At 45.5% G+C, this 19,968-nt stretch overlaps 1 protein-coding gene across 2 annotated transcripts in view; it reads left to right on the top strand.

Annotated features, from left to right (window-relative positions):
* RELB (RELB proto-oncogene, NF-kB subunit) overlaps positions 1 to 19,968 on the top strand; it is a 738,804-nt gene that overhangs the window by 627,464 nt on the left and 91,372 nt on the right. For both annotated transcript variants that reach the window (XM_069644627.1, XM_069644628.1), the window contains one exon: positions 6,383 to 6,460. In XM_069644627.1, coding sequence (XP_069500728.1) covers positions 6,383 to 6,460 — 78 coding nt within the window. The remainder of the gene's footprint in view (positions 1 to 6,382; positions 6,461 to 19,968) is intronic.

Raw genomic sequence — 19,968 nt, forward strand, 5'->3', positions numbered from 1 at the left:
CTGCAGGGCGGCGACATCGAGCTACACCCACACCTTCACGAGATTCTAATGCAATAACAGGGAGTCCTGGGAGGAGTTCTGGGTCGGCCAAGTGGTGCTGCGCAACCTGTTTACTTGAGGTGAGTCTGTTCCAGGGGTGAGTGTATTGCTACTGTTGAGCCTTGCTACCTCCCATGGTTGTGTATATATACTGCTGTGTAATCCTATTCATGAGCATGTGAATCCATGCCGACCCCATGCTGGAGAAGGAACAAGTTACTTACTTGTAACTCCTGTTCTCCTGCATGGTTCTGGGCTGGATTCCCATGCGAACCCTCCCTCTGTCCCCTCTGTGGCTCTCCTTGGTTCATACTGCCACTTTAGTGCTCTACCGAATCTGAAGATGGCCACCAGGGGTGGAGTTTAGGGAGATGACTGTCATTGAATGGGGGCGGTCTGACCCAAAGGACAGTGATTGGTTATAGAGGAGACCAGCAGTTTTCAGGCTAGAGCGAAACTGCTTTTCTTTGTTACTGAGGATTCCCAGCCTGACGATGGGGGATATTCATGAGTATGTGAATCCATGTCAGACCCATGCTGGCGAACAGTAGTTACAGGTAAGTAACTTGTTCCATAGATTTCTTTGCAAACCATGTGTTTGATCTTATCGGATCAGTCGGCATGCTTTTATCTTTGGTCATTTTGGTAAGAGTGTTTATACAGGTTATCAATTCATGTTTATTAACATGTTTCCGTTTTACATTTTCAAATAAATATTGTTAAAACACATACACCATTCCATTATTGGTGTTGCAGTTCATTTAATGTCTATTCCTTTTAGGGATCCAGGGTGTGCAATGTCAAATCCAAAATCCCAATGAAAACCAGTCTGAGGTGCTTGATGAAATGGAAAAATGTGCCCACAGAGGAAAAGGGGCTGATTGGTAAAATGCCAAATGAGTGACTTCGAAACCAGAATATCCAGACTCTAATCTTAGTTTTCCTATTGTGCAAATAACCATCTCCCTATACTTCAGTCTCCTAATCTTTTCTTTGTCCCATGAAGAAAAAAAACCTCTGTCTGATGAGGACCATTGTAGCCCTTACCCCAAATGGTGGTAGAAGGTTCTCACTCCAATTGGAGAAATAACTACTACTCCCTTGCGAGGTGTTAGGGTAGCGATCTTGTCCCGTAATTGTAGAACCCAGAAGTAGGCTTGCGCTCCTCAACTTGTGTGCTACGACTCCTGCTAGCTGCTGACAACTGTTGTCTTCAGTTCAAAGTGTGCCTTCCTAATGTGTGTCTTCTGCTCTGTTGTCCTTTAATTTGGTGTGTTCTCTCTTGCTTCCAATTCGATCTGGACATGCTTTCTACTCTCCTTCGGCTTCTGGTGTGTACATACATATTTCCACATTGCCATTTGCCCTCTGTGGATGGTATGGAGTACTGTTACTATGCCTAACTTTCTGCTGCCTTTAAAGGTCAGCATGCTTTCCTGGACCTGACTTTGAGGCTTCTGAGAGGTCTGTGGGGATCAGCATCCACCAACACAGATCCTGACATTGGTGCACGTTAATTAGCAATTGCACCCTCTCTGTGTATTAAAGGTGTTGGGTAGATATTACCCTTTTATACCTGTCCCTGCCCAATGTCAGCCCTGTCTTTGAAATGGATGCTAGTATGTCATGTATGGTTTTGCTTGTGCAGGGCCTGTCTGCATTTTGATCCCTGTAATCCAAGGTTGACAATCTTGAAATATATTTGATAATGTTTGACATTTTCCATAAACTTAGTTTCCTGATTGGGGCATATTTTGGGTACTATTGCGTGCTGGACTAAGGAGTCGGACAAGGAGTGAGAATATTGAAAAAGGCCTATTTTTCCTTTTCCCTAAAGGGTTTTCCCTACCCCAATAAAGAATAACTTGGGTGCTCGTTGTCAGAGTGGTTGTCAAACTCAAAATGCCCATCTTCTGTCCAAACTAACCTACCCTAGCCCTGCCACTAACATAAGACATTAACATAGAGAGTTCCAGGAGAATTACTCCCTTCTCCTGGGTGAGTGGGATCAGCCATATGGGCGTATTTCTGTTAGTCTTTGGTAACAGCTCAGTTTCTGTACTTGTAGAGAATACCAAGAGATTGGCTCCCTTCTCCTGATTCAACAGTTCAGTAACTGCAACCACCTTCTGGTTAACTTGGTCAGTTTATTGGCTGCTGTTTGATAATCTTTTGCCTTAGTTACTGATTCAACAATTATATGGAAAACCAGGAGATTGACTCCCTTCTCCTGCTTCAATTGGTTCAGCCACTGGCTATCTTTGGAAAACTTCCTGCAGCAGTTTTTATCAACCTTTGCAATTCTTCTCATGCTTATGGCTTGCTTAAAGGTCATATACTCCTTTGGTTTCTAATATACAGTTATTCCTTGCTTTTCTTTACCTTCTTCCTGTTTGTAAGAACAAAGAGAACTGTTCCCATAGTGTCCTTGGTGCCTTCTAACACTATGACAAAGGAGGCATTTGTCTTGGTACTCTCTGGCCTTAGTGTGCCTCTTCAGGCTAGATTGTTGGGGAAAACCAATACGCTCTTTTCTTTTAGTCTCTTTAACACAACTGGGACGAGGGAGATCACTTGTAATGTAATCTTCTCACTTGGTACTTCTATCAAAACTCTGGAGATGAGAGAGATTATTCCCGAGTCTTTCCATTCAAAATTCTTGACCCGCTACTGAGATGAGGGAGATTACACACAATGCCTTCTTTATGGTCAGTACTTCTCGCACAAAGACTGAGACGAGGGAGATTACTCCTGATGCCTTCATTACATTCGGCACCCTTCCCCAAACCCCTATCGTGTCTCCCATGACTCCAGTTACCTCTTCTCTGGTGGGGACATGTCACTGGTTCTTCCTGGGGTGTTGGGTCATTGTGTTTGCGCTGAATGCTCTTCTTGCTTGTTGTTTCTCTCCCTGATGCCTTGCTTTGGCTTTGCGGGATCTCCGGCCAGGCAGTGTTTGTGCAGTTAGCAGTTAATGGACCGCTTCGTCCACTTCCTTAAGGTCGTGCCACAGTCTGTCGGTACCCAGCTTCCAATCAGGCCTGCTCTGCATCAGCCTACAAACGACTTCTGGAACCTGCTTTTGGTGTCCTCCTGACTGAAGGTTTTCTTCGCCGACGTAGCTTCTTGGTTCCAGGTTCGAACATCCCGGGTATGCTAGGCTTCACAACTGCTTCGCCTCTCATGGAGTCCTTTCTCCATTTTTATGTTGGACAGCTGGGTCCTCCTCAGCAGAGTGCCATATTCTTCACGCCTCCTCAGGCCACCCCTTCCCCTCTTCCCAGTACCTTCTGTACTTGGAAAAGGAGTCGTTTGTATAACTCCACCAATCTTCTTCACAGTATTCCTTGAAGATGACTTGAGATCAGACTGTATGTTTATTTTAGACTTCTCTGTCTTGGTGGTATCAATTCTTACAGGAAGAAAGGAAGGGTATTACAATAACCTACAGTAGTGCTTTCAGATTGTTTCTCAGCAAACATTATGGGTTTTATGGTCTCAAGGGCAAGAGGGTTAGGGAGTTACGTCACGGATTGGGAGTCTTTATCCCCCTGCAGGGAGTCTCTTCCTGTGAGGTCCCACTTTCTGCCACTCCTAGAGGGAACGTTGTGTAGCGGGCTCACTTCCCTAGTCTTACTGGGAAGGGCTCCCCCCTGGAGAGAAGTGACGTGGCCTCATGAATTGTCCCAGTACCTAGTTGGTGGTTTTCTTCTTGCCACCATCTCAGCCAATGATGGTGGCAGTTAGAAACCCTAAACTACAAACATGTGACTACTTATTTAATTGAACTCTGCGGTTGTGAACCCAATAGCTTGGTGTATCACCCTTCTCAAAATATTGCTGATCAAGTAATTAAACCGCAATCTTCATGGCACAACCGCAAAAAATGTGGCCTCTTTTATAATCTAATCATTAATTGAGAGAAGTTCTCTTACAAATGAGACATACACAGCGTGTTGCCTATCAAACTGGTTAGTTGCTTTCAACACTTTAAACTAGTATTGCACTTCATAATACATTTAATGGTGAACTATAGTACTACCTGTAGTCGTCCTACCCATCATCCTATAGATACTGATGCTCCCTGTTTGTCTGTGCCACACATGGTTTATACTCATCGTATAGACATGGCTATTATTTATTTACAGTACTTCCCTTAGTTTCTATTCACCATAATCTTATAGGTGTGGCTACTTTGTATATACACTAGTGCATTTAGTTTCTACCTTATCTTGTAGTTTGGGATAATTTCTATTAACCAGATCACAAACCAATAATAGTGTACACGGATAACGATTGTACTGTTTGCAACACTATGCACTTACATTACACTAGATCTCCAAATGGATAGTGAAATGCATACAGCGCTGTTACTGTCTATCACATAAAACTCTGCCTTTCACACAAAGTGCTTACTCTACCAGGGGTACAGGAGCTATGTTGGCCTTTATTGCAAACATCCCTCTAGACTCCATTTGCTACATGGAGCTCTATTCCTGCCTTTACTCGGCACTACTGCATTGACGCACATTCTAAAGCAGATTCACAAATGGGACAATCAGTGCTAAAACATCTATTTGCCGCTGTACCTTCTCACATACCACCATCTTCTCCAGACACTGTTCGCTAATCTATGCATAGCATCTGATCTAAGCAGATTTCACAAGCCTCAAAAGGGATACATTACTTACGGTAATCGGATTTCTGATGCTTGTATCTGCTTAGATTCACATGCGCCCACCCTTCCTGCCATGTGGAGTAGAAGGTGTATAGATGTTTCTCTGGCTTGATCTGAATTCTGCTTTATTGCACTTGTACTCACGCTACACTTCATGCTACCTCATGTCAGAAACAAAACAATCTGAGGGACCTCGACGTGTGAAGGACCAAGGATACAGTAGACGTCACACTAGGGATAGTTTTGCTGGCACGCCCTATCGACGTCCCTTTTTCAAGTTTCGAAAACAAACACTGTAATACTCTGCAGCTACCACTAGATATCGGCCTATGCATAGCATGTGAACCTAAGCAGATACAAGCATCAGAAATACGATTACGGTGAGTAACGTATCCCATATATACATTATTACATATACTAACATTTTGGATTTGCGTTTTCATATTTACACAGCTGTGTATATTCAGGAAGAGTAACCCTGTATTTGCATTTCATTTTGATCAATGTCTTATAAACATAGTTGTTTGTGACATCTCACATGCAGTTGGTGGCTTACAACTGAGCATAACTCAAGGGCAACATGCGCGCCTTGGAAGCAAGACCACACGGAGCAGCACAGGTTTGATCCCCGGGTCCGCGCTTAGAAACCTATGGGTATTAAGCATGTTATAAATAACCTATCATATCATCATATCATAAACCATATCAATATATATATCATATATAAGCAAACAGCCCAAAAATATTGAAATGTGGCGTTTGATCCATATCGCCCAGCCCTAACCGGAATTAAACACTAAATCTAGTCTGACTCTGTGTTGCACAGACTATTTTTGTACATGGCATAGAAGTTGTGCACTTCCAATAAATTGGGCTCTTGGGACCTGCCATGATCTGTCACTAATGTGGGAACAAAATGCAACTTGTCACAATTATCTGGCTTGGGCTTCTCAGTTCATCTCTATTTCTATAAAATATTGTCATGATGGCTTTGTAATGACAAAGGAGGATACGTTTTGAGTGTTTTTTGCTTATTGATCGTGGCTCTTGCTTATTGGTCGTGGCTCCAGTAGCATCCCTAGATACATACATACTGAACAATAGGGATGAGGTTATCGGTCATCCAGGGACAATAAGGGACCAAGAGGCAACTGGCATCCTATGAAAAATCACAATAATGGATTACTTCTTGGCAAAAGTAACATAAAAGGCACTCACGCCTGTCAAACACAAAGTGAATTAGTATTGTACTTTCCAAGCACCTGAAACGGATGGCCTTCAAAATCAAAGACCTAATGTGGCTACACATTGGCTCACCAAATCTCAATGGATTACCAGTTTGTGCATAAAATGAACCAGCTGTTTTCAATTCGTTTGTTTTACATGTTATTAAGTTACCCGCTACTTTTAGGGTCTCCCGATTGGTATTTATAACTTTTGATTGTAAGTTCTAGACCTGTCCAATAGCCAGGATAATTTCCCATAAATGTATCCAATCGTATTTCTATGAGTGTTTGATTTGTCGTTTCAACATATGTTTGTGTCTGCTGTTTTGAAACTGAATACTATTCTTTATAGTGTGGACACCTTACCTTGCTCTACTTCAGCCAGTGGAGCTACCCAGCACATGTATAGTAATTCTTACTTTGTTCTCTTCCTCTGCAGACCCTCATGGAATTGAAGCAAAGAGGAGAAAGAAGAAAGCTAATTATAAAGACCACTGCAATTCTGCCCTGGATGCAGGTAGGGGGCACAGCTAGTTACATGCTCTGTTCATGAACTACTCATATGTTTTTCAATGTATGCACTCCCTGCTCTACTTTCTGTTCACTACCTCCTATTCATGGTGTCCATTTATCAGATGAGTTGTGCTGAACTTGCAGCACACTAAACTGTTTTTTTTTTTTTAAGCTGTTTTTTATTCATTTAGCGTGGCAGCAAAACACAGGCGAACAGCGCCAGGCAAATACAGTACGAATACAAATGTACACAATATAGGCATACAGAGGTTGCTTCACATATGAACATAACCAATTAGACATTTTTATAACATGGACGGGATGTCAGGGAACTATGATAGGGGTGAGGACCCGAGCTGGTGGGGCGAGGCAGCTGGGGGTAGATGTATCCGGTGTCGTATTCAGGTCGATCATATAAGATCGGAATCTGAGCCAGATATTCCTAGGCCTGGAGTGGGTGGGCTGTAGGTGAGACCATGCTTCCTCAGAGTCCGAGGCCCACTTAACTGCTCTTAGCCATTGGGCATGTGTGGGAGGTGAGGGGCGAAGCCAGCAAAGTAGGATGGAACGTACCGCGAGAAGCATGCAGAGGCCAGCTAGTTTTTTGGAATTCCGGGAAAGGCCTTGGAGGTCGTGGAAGAGGCATACCACCGGGGAGGGACTGATGGGGTGGTCGAGCATGGCAGACACCGTCGAGCTGACTGCCACCCAGAACTGTGAGAGGCGGGGACAGGACCAAATCATGTGAATGTAATCGGCAGCATCCTGGCCACATCTAGGGCAGCTAGAGGGGTGGTCGCTGGACATGCGGTGCAATCTGATTGGGGTGTAGTGGAACCTATGTAGTACTTTAAACTGAATCAGTTTGAAGCGGGAGTTGAGACACCCGGTGTATGCGTTCACACAAGTGTGCCCATCGCTCATCCGACATTTCGACCCAAAGGTCCACCTCCCACGTACGCTTCAGTTTAGTAAATTCTGGAATAGATCTGGACTGCAGCATAGTGTATAGCCTGGATATTTTACCTCTAGTGGGTGAGGGGGAGGCGAGTTCCTCGATGGCAGGGTCGTCCGGTGGTAATGCTGGGAACATCTGGTAATTACGTTTAAGGGTCCTGCGAAGAGATGCATATTGGAGCCAAGCACACTGGCCACTCCTTAAGGACAACGGGAGGTCAGGCCACTCAACAAATATACCCTGATCAAACACATCACATAGCAACTCATATCCCGCTTCAGCCCAGCGTCGAACCATGGTTGGTGGCACCCGTGGGACCCCCGGAAGAAAGTTCCAGAGAGGATGATTGCCGTGGAAAGCGTAAGCAGTGCCGGTCAGCCTCCATGTTTTCGCCAATGCCAGGAATGTGCAGGCGACCGGGCACTGTGAGTCCAGCGTTAGGGGGATGGGTTCTATCACCAGGGAGCGAATGTCTCGGTCACAGACCGCAAGTTTCTCGAGTCTGACATGGGGGCGGGGGGTCCGTTGTGTTAAACCAGTAGGATGTGTATTAGATTTGGGATACCATCCAGTATTCGAGGAAATCAGGGGCGCCGAAGACCCCGTAAGTCATAGCGGTAGACAGGGTATCCAGTTTAAGGCGGACCGCCCCCGAGTGCCAAAGAAAGGAATTGACTGTGCGGGTCAGTTCACGGAAGAAGCCCCCCCCCGGGCCACAAGGGAATATTGGTGAACCTGTAAAGTAGCTGGGGTAACACCACCATTTTCAGTAGAGCTATTCTACCTGCGAGGGATATCGGGAGTTTATCCCAGACTAGAACTTTAGACGACAGGTGTGTAAGATACTTCTGGTAGTTCTCCTTGCAAGTCAGCGCTTGATGGCGCGTCACCTCTATCCCTAGGTAGGTAATCGTAGACTGAGCCCATGTGAACCCCTGGAAGTCAGGAGGGGGGAGAGTGCACTCCGTAAGTGGGAAGAGTGTGGATTTCGAGCAATTCACCTTGAGGCCCGAGATTCGTCCAAAATAGATAACGTCCTCCAGTATTGGGGATAAGTTGATGGAGGGAGAGCGTATAAACAACAGTGCGTCATCAGGATATAGGGACACTATGTCCGCCTGTCCCGCAGTGCGGAGACCTCTATGTGCATGGAATTGGCGGAGCATACCGGCGAAAGGCTCTATTGCTATAGCAAAGATCAGAGGAGAGAAGGGGCATCCCTGTCTTGTCCCCCTGGCGATATCAAAGAGAGGGGAGCAACGGTCGCCGGTGCGGACCCTAGCCACAGGATCAGAGTAAAGCAATCTGACCCAGGAGAGAAAGGAGGGACCAAATTTACAGCTCTTGAGGACCCGCCACAAATACCTCCATGAAACCGAAACGAACGCTTTTTGCATGTCAAGCGTGGCAGCCACCGCTTGTGTCTCAGGGTTTATTCTATTAATTATGTTAAAGAGACGCCTAAGGTTCAGGGAGGTAGAGCGACCTGGGATGAAGCCCGCCTGATCTGGGTGGATGATAGACGGTAAAAAGGAAGCCAACAGCGCCAGTGCCTTGGCATATATTTTGACATCGCAATTTATAAGTGAGAGCGGGCGGTATGAACCGCATTGCGAGGGGGATTTGCCAGATTTAAGTAATACTGTAATTGTGGCCTCGCGGAGTGAAGGGGGAAACACACCGGCCTCCACCGATTCCTCCCAGAGGGTCAACAGATGAGGAAGTAATAATGATTTATAACGCTTATAAAATTCGACTGGGATACCATCCGAGCCAGGGGCTCTCCCCGAGGATAAGGAGTCTATCGCATCATAGAGCTCCTCGAGCGTAAGCGGGGAGTCAAGGGAACCCGCGGTCTCTGGGGAAAGAGTCGACAACGGAAGGGTATCAAGAAAGGAATCTATCTCCTCCACTGACACCTCATCTGAGTTGGAATATAGGGCTTCACAAAATGTGAAAAATTCCGTATTGATGTCCTGTGAGGTGACAGCCATGGAGCCGTCGGGTCTTTCAATCCCAAGTATATGCCGGGATCCCATCTCGTGACGGATCAATCTCGCCAGGAATCGGCCAGGGCGCTCACCCTCGCCGTAGCTCCTCGCCATGCCAGGGTTATTTAAAACTTTTTGTTCGCGTTCCGCAAGGGATCAGAACGTATCCAGCTCCACCCCGATATCAGCCAGGGTGCCGGGGGTGGAGTGAAGTGAGCATTTAGCCTCCAGGATCGATAATTTAGATTCACTCACGGCGAGATCTCCCCGGATCGACTTAAGGACACCATTCTCCTTTGACAGCGCTATCCCTCTGATATAAGCCTTAAATGACTCCCATAGAGTGGCCTGTGATGTTACCGAGCCCGTGTTCGTCTCGAAGAACTCCTCAATAGACAACTCGAGCTCGGAGCCAAACTCTGGGTCTAGAAGGGAGAGGGGTTTCAACCTCCAACATCGAGTACGGCCGGGATCCGGGCCCCAACCTATGGTGACAGTTACAGGAGAGTGGTCAGACAGGGTTCTGGGAAGGATCGTTAGCTGTATGACATTCTTAACCAATTCGTTGGAGATCACCCATCTATCAATACGGGAATAGGAATCGTGGACTGAGGAGTAGAAAGAGTAAACACGAGAATCCGGGTAGAAGAACCTCCATGCATCAACCATGGCGAGACGCGGTAGAGATGATATTGCGGCATAGGCTGCCCTGGAAAGTTGACGGGCCTGGACCCAGATCTATCGAGAGCTACATCGAAAAATTGTGTTGAAGTCACCCCCCCAGAGGAGGGGGACGCCATCGAGGAGGGACGTGACCTGTACATAGAAATCCGGTCGTACATATTAGGGCCATAAATGTTCAGCACAACTACTTCCTTGTTTTGAAGCGTGGCATGGTGCAGTACATATCTGCCTTGAGGGTCTATTTGTGAAGAAATAAGAGTGAACTTGAGACTCTTATGGATGAGGGTCATGACCCCGCGGCTTTGGGTAGAGAAATCAGTGAAAAATCTATGGGGACCCTAAGTTTTGGCAAACCGCATACACTGTTCCGTGCGGGCATGTGTCTCTTGTAAAAAGAGAATCTTGGACCCATGACGTTCGGCCTGCAACTGGAGCTGCCTCATCTTTTTATAATTGCCCAACCCCCGTACATTCCAGCTCATGAAGGTCAGGTCACTCTCGATCACAGATGCAGTGGCGTTTGTATCAGGGAAAAATGTCAATAGCCAACGGGCTAGTTTAGCAGCCCTGCGGTACCAGTTCATGAGTATTGCCACGCGATCCGCCTTCGCTGCCAACGCCAGGTTTTTTGTAGCATAACCCCAAACATGACCTACCCCTAGCCACATCCCCCCCCCCCCAAACAGAGGGATGACAATCCCAAAACCCCTCAACCATAACCAAACCAGCGGCATCAACGTCTGGGGGCCTGTAGGCCGGACTGGCCGCGTCACACCGGGCCGCGGCAGATCCGAGTAAGACAAAAGGTGCCCACAGTAGGAATTTTGCATGTAACTTGGACGGAGTTTTTGCACATGTTGATGTGGCACATATTTGTAGAATAAGACAAATCAAGCAGATTACAAAATAAAGGGTCAGTGTGGCCCCAATGCAGGAGGGCGGCCTGGCCTGGCCCCTCCCCAACGGGATAGAAGGATTACTGTAGAACCGTGATCACAGGAGGGGGATCAGCCTGGGAAATGTTCGTCCATAAACTTGAGGCCTCCTCCGGAATCGTGAAGAACACCACCTGGTTGGCGTGTTTTATCCCGCCAAACTTCGCATAGAGAATGGCGTATTTGATTGAATGGTCTCGCAACCTGCGCTTCACCGCTTGGAAATTCTTGCGTTCACGTTGGACGGCCATTGAAAAGTCTGGGTAAAGATGAATCCTTGCGCCGCCCAGTAGTAGCTCACCCTTGAGTCTCGCGTCCCTAAGGAGGGCATCACGATCACGGAAGTTCAGCACACGGGCTATGATGGGCTGGGGTGGAGCACCAGGCTTGGGTTTAGCCGTCAAGGCTCGGTGTGCCCGCTCTATAGCGAAGTGCGGGGAAAGCTTTGGTGAATCGAGGATCGACATTAATGTATGCTCAACAAAATCCTCCATTGGTTCATGAACCTCGTTCTCAGGAACACCGATAATGCGGAGGTTGTTACGCCTTGATTGGGATTCCAAGTCCTCGTTCTTCTTTTCCTCATCGAGGACTCGGTTGGAGAGGGCAACGACCTCAGTACGCAAGGCACCCAGTGCATCCTCTGCGGAGCCCACCCGTGTCTCGACCTCCGACACTCGGCTATCCGTCCTCTCAATATGGGCCTTAATAGAGGATATGGTGCCGTTCATGTCATCTAATTTTGAGTGAAGTGCGGTGAAGCCCTCGCGGATAAAGTCCATCATATTTTGGGATTCCGGGGCTGCGACAGATGAGGATGCGGCAGGGGTCTGCTCTGTGGTCTCCTCAGGCGATCTAACTGGTGTCTTCGCAAACATGTTGATGGAGCTCTGTTTCTTCGTGCCCCACTTAGTCATCTTGACGATGTTGGAGATCGAGTGGAGTGAGGGGGATTCCAGCAGTCCCAGAAGAGAGGTGGGGAGAGTTCGGACCATGCACCCCGTAAGACAATATGCGAGTTATGGTGTGAAGCAGGCAGTCGTACAGGGGGACCAGTGGCTATGGATCCGTGTATATGATTTTGCGGTTGCCGGTACAGACTGTGGGGGCCCAGCTTGCCCCGGGAGACGTGGAGGGCAGCGTCCGAGGACCCCCGAGTGTAGGTGACCTCGGGTCTGGGGTGATGGTGCCCAATAGCCACTAAACTGTTTTTGACTACAGATACCTTGCCAATTCTAAACCACACTGGCTGAATACAACTGAGGGGCGAACATTTACGTCAGGAAGTGTTAAACTGTTGTAGAACGCCATATGACATACATTTCATGTCTAATTACGTAAGTTACCCAGTTCATATGATTGTGTATCTGTTGTTGATTACTTACTCATGTTAGACTGTAATTGAACCACAGAAACACTGGTATGTGTACTCTAGTTAATGCATTTGCACTGCAGAAACAAAATTCTTAATTTTCAATGTATTTACACGGCTCAGTGCTTAGCTGACAGACAAATCAAAACGGTTACATCTATGTGGTAGCGATGAAAGTGGATATGTTATGTCCCCATTATTCAGGTATTTGCCATAGTTTTTGTATACAAAAGCCTGGTCTTAATATGGCAAATAAATTGATTTTAGAGTAAACATAGGAGTAAAATGTGGCAGGTAGATTTGTAATTGTATTACTCATATAAACACTAGGTGTGGGTAAAATTGTCTTTCACATAATTCACTTGCCCAGTAATGGATTCTTGAAGGTTTTTGAATTCATGTTGATGATCATAAATCTGATTAGGAGGCAACACCATTGCTTTTACCAGGAGAATACATATAATTCAGAAGTGTGTGTATACCTACTTAAAGTGTACATGAACCCATGATCCTTCAAACATCGACGTCCCCTGATTGCATTTTTTTCCCCCACCATAATTTTGTCGCAAGTACAGAATGAGCAATAATTGAGCACTTATCGACGATGTCACTGCATGTTTGCCGACGAAAACGCTATCATTCGACATCGATGAAGGGGCGAGATGGAAGAAGATTGAAGACCTCACTCGAATTCTCGCCAAAAAAGCATACAGCAGGGAGAGGTGGAGAGTTGACCATTTGCACTGGAATTCTAGACTGCCTCTAATTCCCCCTCGCATTTTCCCCACAGGCTTGCTTGGCTTTCTCTATACGTATGGAGAGCACCCCATTTAAATGTTGCCCCCGGTGTAACTCCAAGCTCCCTTGGAAGTACTTACAGTAGCGGCAACTACTCCCTACATGGTGTAAGAAACCTGAAGGTGTCTCACACACTAGTCCCCAGAGATTTGTCATCCAGGTGGCCAGGACACAGCCATCGCTTTTGGATCCAGTTCCTGGGGGTAGACCAGTGTGGGAGGATCACTTGGGTGAGGGGTGTTTGGGGAGTGGAAGTGGGACACAGGACTTAGAGAAGCGGTATCCCCTTCCTTGTAACACCTTTAGCCCCATCCTACCAGGTAGGATACTTCGTAACTGAACACTCCCCCACCCCCTTTTCCAACACAAACACTTTGTCAATGGACTAACACCCGAGCTGTATACCTGACATGTCCCAATACAATGGTTAAGGCAGGATCAGGCAATTACTAATCATTACAATCACCTGACTTCATCACACTTCCCCACACGGATAAAAGGCGGAGCACAAAAGTACACGAGGAAGCAGCAGTTCCAAGATGGTAGTTTAATATAAGGCAAAAGACAGCAAGACCGGAGAGGATTGCAAGGAGGGAGGTGTCCTAGACCTTTTCAGCGCAAGACCGTTCCTTTTGTGAACCTTCAAGAATAAGAAACATAAGACCAGGAATTAAAGCTAAAGAACCCTGCATTGTGTGTCGGAGGTACCCGGGGCTCTCTCGCCTTGATAGTCAATTCGAGGAGAATCGTGTGCCACCGTGGTACTGTCCTTGGCTTCTACCACAAAGCGGCGCCAGTGAATTCAGCACAGCCGGTGAGTTGGGAAGACTGATACCAGACCGGTCTGTGTTGAAGCCAAGGTTGCAAGCAGCAACATTGTATAGAGAAAACTGAAGAGAACAGTGTATGAAGCGTATGTGGCAAGCAACATGAATATAATTAAACAGCAGATGAGTGACTGAACTTTGAAGCCAAGATGCAATACCGTAGACGGAGTGGTCCGGCACAACATGGGTGCTCATTCAAAAGTCTCTCTTGGGTATCCAACTGAAAGGTGGTAAATGTAAAAAGGAAAGGAATTAGGAAATCGAAGTGGTCCTGCAACGGGTCAAGTCAAACCCTGTGCACATTGGAAAGTCTTCGATAGTTGATGCTAAATTAAATTGGTCCGAGCCCGGCTGAGGTAGACTAATTGTGTTAAAAGGGATATTAGCCCAGTTGAGGGGATTGGGTTTGAACCATAAGTCACCCGAGAAAGAATATCCTACGAACATTCCGAAAGAGGATCTGAGTCCGGCTGAGGGGGATCCGTGGTGAATAGTGAATCACCTAATTTGAGTACTTGTGAAAATCTGAAACGGGAAAATATTGTATAGTGTATTTTGTCGCATCAGGCCCTCTGAATGAAGAGACTTTGATGGGCAAGAGACTTGAGCCCATAAGGCCCTGATGCTAATGATTTAACTGTATCCTTGTGCTAAAGAAGCCAGCGACTGTTCTACGCTTGAGTGAACCACCTTGTCCCGTGCTGAAAACATGGGGAAGATAGGCCAAAGGCATGAACATCCTGACATATCATTTTGTGAACACTTCTTTCTTTTGCATAACATTGTTTCCCACACTATTTTTATTTAGAAGTAAGGATTGCCAATATGTTTATTAGTATAGGCCCTTTCCTTTTGACAAGACACCACTAGGACTGAGTTATTATTATTTGAAGGTCGTACCTTTTGAAGACAATGGGACCACGCTGATCATTGTCTGGTGTACAGCCAATTAACCCAAAAACAAAGCACTTAGCTGCATACTCTATGCAGGCTGGAAAAAATGCTGGCCAATGCCAACTTTTCCGCCAGGGACCACAAAGTTGAGACCCAAAGCAAATGGATTGAAATTGATCTTGAAGAGCCAAAAATAGTCGTCGGAAAGCAAATCCTTGGTTGATGCCCCCTGTTCCTGTTGAAGAAAACCCCTGGTGTCCACAAGACTGCTTCTCTTAAATCCAAACATAAACTGAAGCGAGATGAGACCTGCTCAAAGCTGTATGTTGGAGGTCTGCTCAAAAGTAATTGGACTGCGAATGGTCCAAGGCATATAGGACATCAGGCGTCAATGTGAGAAAACATAAACACCACTCCCATTCCACTCACAGAATGAAGTCGCACAAACCAGGTTAGTCTTTGTGTGACTTAAGTGCCACTTTGGCCAAAATTGTGTTTTTGATACAAGATACTGGATATAAAGCATACAAGACAACATCCTATTGTTGTTAATCAGCCAAAGAAAGCTGCAGCCCACACCAGACATGCTGTCTGACATGCAGGGTGGTGAACTACTTAAGCAGGGGGATGGCGAATATAACAAGGGAGAAATTCCTCCAAATGAAGGGTGACGCAGAGGAATATACCCTATGTCCTCACCCGATGAGGGCGAACCCCCTGTAACACCTTCACCAAGTGGAGGCCAATTCCAATATACTGCTCTACTAAAGAGAGTAGCAGGGCGGTGCAAGATCATCTCAAGAGATTGAGATAAGGAAATTGATTTAATCTGGGACTTTCTCAATGTATCCCTTTGTGAAAATCAGTCAAGAAGAACATTGCTCTTTTGTCGATCAATCCCTTGATTACAAAGGCCATCATGCCTTGGAAAGAAAAGAAATAAAAACCCTATCTGACAGGTTTGGCTTCCATAGGAGGAAAACTAGCCCCAGATTCTCTAGCGGTTACTGCAGGACCCAACAGGACTAATGCACCCCTCTCAACAACAAAGTACCTTCCAGAGATGGAAGTATCTTTGTGGTCATGCAATCTCCTATCATAGAATTCTTGTGGGTTCTGCCCCTTTTTGTGCAATCCATCTGGTTTAAGTGCAATGTCTGCTAACAACTGTTAGGTAAGAATGAATGAAATCCAGCTGGTGTGGGGACTACACAAGACTTCTCTTGGTATTAGGTAACACACCTTTTAATATAGGCCTGTACTACACAGTTGGTAGTGTGACTAAGCAGCCAGGCTAAATATAAGAGGGGTCATGTGAGCTGTATAGCTGTACAATGAAATCAGTAAATACATGTATATAAGAAAACACTTACACACTTAGTTATATAATACATAATTTATACACAAGGTTATTTAACGCATTCTTTTAAAAGCAGCAATTAGTTGTAAAATGAATCCCAAGTTGGGATTCATATCAAAAAGTGAACAATAAAACAGGTGAGTAATTCATTCATATGTTACACATATTCCAGCACCCTGAGGTGACGTCATTTGAGGTCAGTATAACATTTATATTTGTATCACCTTTGCAGTATTGAGTTATTTGAGGAAGGAAACATTAGGATTAGATCAGAACTGACTAATAGGTTATGAGAACAGTTAGATTCTCCTATTATCCCAGCATTAGTGTTCAACATTTAAAACCTCTAAGGGAACAAGCACTGCCAAAGCCAATAGGTTCAGAAAGAGGCCTTTAGGTAGCCAGGACAGCTAAAGTCAATGGGCACAGTCAAAGTTCTGATGAGCTTCTTCTTAGAAATATTTTCTTAAATAGTCAATGTTCAAAAGAGAAATCACAGCAACTCAAGAGGAGTCATCTTTAGGAAGCACAAGCTGTAAGGCCAGTGCAGGTAAGTTGAGATCAACTTAGTGTAGGGTTAAATCACACTCCCAAAGATGGGAAACGCCCCAAATGGTAAAAGGATAATGTACCCCAAGTCCCATAGTACATTTGAAATGAAGTTGTTCCAACTGGATGCAATACATCAGACCATTGTTCATGATCCTTGGTGACGAAAGGGAGGATGTCTGTCAGGCTCCTGTGTCTGCACTCGAGAGAGCGACTCTGTAGCAATGGATTTTCGTCGATTCAAAGGCTTTTTGTGATTTTTGGCACCTTTTTCTCAGCACCAAAGAAGAGCGAAAAGATCTGGTTAGAAGTTCCTTGATCCCTCGGTCCTGTACTCTGGCGAGGGGACTCTGGATGCAGATTTCTTGATTCTGTAGGGTCCTCTGGATGCCCACGCAGATTTGGCCGGATTCACACTTCGGAAGACAATGCACTCACAGGCGGTCGGGGTACCCCAGGCATTGGGATTCTGCAGCCTTGGAAAGTTGTAGCAACTCGGGGGTTGCGCCAAAATAGAGTTGGTCTCAAGGCTAGTTAGTTCCACCCGCCTAAGGGAGAAAGTTGTCCTTTACGGATCTTCCCTGTCGATTCGAAAACTGGGTCAGCACAGCACAGCAGCAGGGCTTCACCGGGCATTTCTTGGTCTAGGAGGGTGCTGCTGGCTTCTTCTCTCGTCTTCTGCTTCGGATGCTGTCCTTCAGTGGTCGACTCTGCTCTTAGTCCCAAAAACCTCATTTTTTATGCAAGTTCCCATTCATTCACAGCCATAGGCTGTCAATCACACAGCAGGGTGGCTGTCTTCCAGGACAGGCAGCTGGCCAATTGGAACTGGTTTCACTCAGGCACACCTAGAGACAAAGTACAGGGAAATTCTGTGAGCCTCCCTCACTTCCTACCTTACCAGACACAGTGGAGCCTGGGCGGGCATCCGGGCTGAAGCCTGCCAAAGGCAAAAAAAACACAAAGGACTCAAACCTGATGCAAACAGCAGAGCCCAGAAGAAACTAACAAACAAGAAAAGGCAAAAAAATATATGACTGGGGCCATTTTGAGAAAATTGTCAATCTTAGGTGTGCAGCACTGTAGCTGCAGCCTGCAGATACATGTCACTAGGTAGTAAAAAAAGAAACCACTGCCACCAGCCATTCAAGTGAGTTAGTGTAACAAAATGTTACATGAGGAATGGGTTAAAGAAGTTAATATGTAACCCCCAGCACTCCACATAGGCTGGTGTGTGCTTAACCCATGAAGTAAAGTTAGTTAAGACAGGGGTCATCTTACTATTCTTGGGAACAGTAGTTCACCCAAGAAAATGTAGTTAAACATTAAGATAAGTCCAAGGGACTTTTCAGTGGCACTGCACAAAAAGTGCTGTGCATCACAATGCAAAGGCAGATGCCTATGGAGTTTACCAGACTCAATAAAACAGTAAGGAACATAGAAATCATAGTCATGAAAACACATGAGTGAGAAAAAGGCCCCACTCAGGAGTCCACATTTAAAATTAAAAAGCCCTGAGTCCAGCAAAAGAGCTGAGGGTCTCTAAGGTTAAAGGGAAATGACACAGAAATGAACATTCTCCCCACCAATGACATTTTTGCCTTACAGGAGACCTGGTTTCATGATGGATGGTTTTAACATCCTCCACCAGCCGGCAGTGGCTCGGGCGAGGAGAAGGCCTGTGGGCGGTCTTTGTGTAGTGTAGTAAATTCTCTTATGAAAGACCCTCTCCTTAGGTAGTGGGCCTTGTATTGGAAGGTTTGCCCCCCCACCCCATTAAACAGATTTTTAATCATTAATCGTTGACTCCCCGGGAGGGGTATCAAACTCACTCTATCCAAGTGCAGGTCAAGGGTCTTATTTCTGAGTGGGTTGCTGAACACCCTTTCTCAAACATAATCGCAATTGGTGACTTAAATGATCGTAGTCTTTCCACCCAAGCTGGCTGTCCCTTTGAAGTAGAAAACACTACTCAAGCTCTTGACGATGTCCTCTTATTAGTACCTTGGTCGGGGAAATATGTCCCTCCTTGTTGTAATTGGGCTGCATTCTTGACTGGTTATGATTTGAGAATTTTAGATATGGGGGATGGCAAAAACAAGGGAGAAGTTTACACTAGGTCTAATGGAAAGGCTTACTCACGATTGGATGATGTCTCTGTTAGTCCATCGATTTAGAACATGTCCAGTGCCCTCATCACTGACTTTAATGAGCTTAACGATCATGCTATGCTCTCATGGGTCAATTCACTATGTTTGTGAGAATAAATCTCATAAAATCCACTTGAATGTTTCTGTCAATCTGCAGTGCAATAGGTTGGTATGTACTGCCTGCAATGTTGAAAAGTTTAACTCCATTCTTTCCCAAGATAGCCGTCCTACTGTACTTTTATTACAACATTATAGTTGGGATGTTCAATCTATGGTTGATAGTACTATGTACTCAATATACTCTGGTTGGGTTGTGCCATGCCAGAAAGCCTGTTAGGTCTTTGACGTTAACATTGCAAACAAAAAGTAATCTCTTCAGAAAGGAATGTGCTTAATTCATAGATCCCATTTACAAACAAGGGATGCTAAAATTAGATCCATAAAGACCCTCCGTACACAGTATGAAAATTGGTTCAGTAACTATAAACACAGTCTGAACAACGCTAACTGGAGATTTCATTTTGTTAGGACAAAAACCCATGATAGCAGAACATTTGTGTGTCAATATTGGACATGTATGGTTAATAATTCCCCTAAAGAACTCAATCCCATGTCTGATGAAAATTGGGTTTCGTACATCTTCAACCTTTACTTTGATAGCGTTACTTTTAATAAAGCGGGTTCAGACTTCAGTTATTTCCTGGCCAGTGTTGATGGCTTTGAGAAGATGTTTTGTCAGTGATCAGCAAAATTAAGGGCTGATAGCCTTGCGAACAACAAGAGCAACGCTAGCTATTCGGCCCATCTGCTCGCATTAGTCTTTTTCAGAATACTCAGTACAGGAATTATACCAGCTAGTTGGCAGGAATCTATTCTGATCCCCGTGTTCAAAAAGGGGAACAGAACGGATCCCTCAAAATACAGACTCCTTGCCATGATGGACTCGAGCTGCAAAAGTTAAGTAGGTGGGTGGAGCAAATGGCCTTTTAAAGAA

Source organism: Ambystoma mexicanum, chromosome 2p, assembly GCF_040938575.1.
Source record: "Ambystoma mexicanum isolate Mex_15411 chromosome 2p, UKY_AmexF1_1, whole genome shotgun sequence".
Classification (NCBI taxonomy): Eukaryota; Metazoa; Chordata; class Amphibia; order Caudata; family Ambystomatidae; genus Ambystoma; species Ambystoma mexicanum.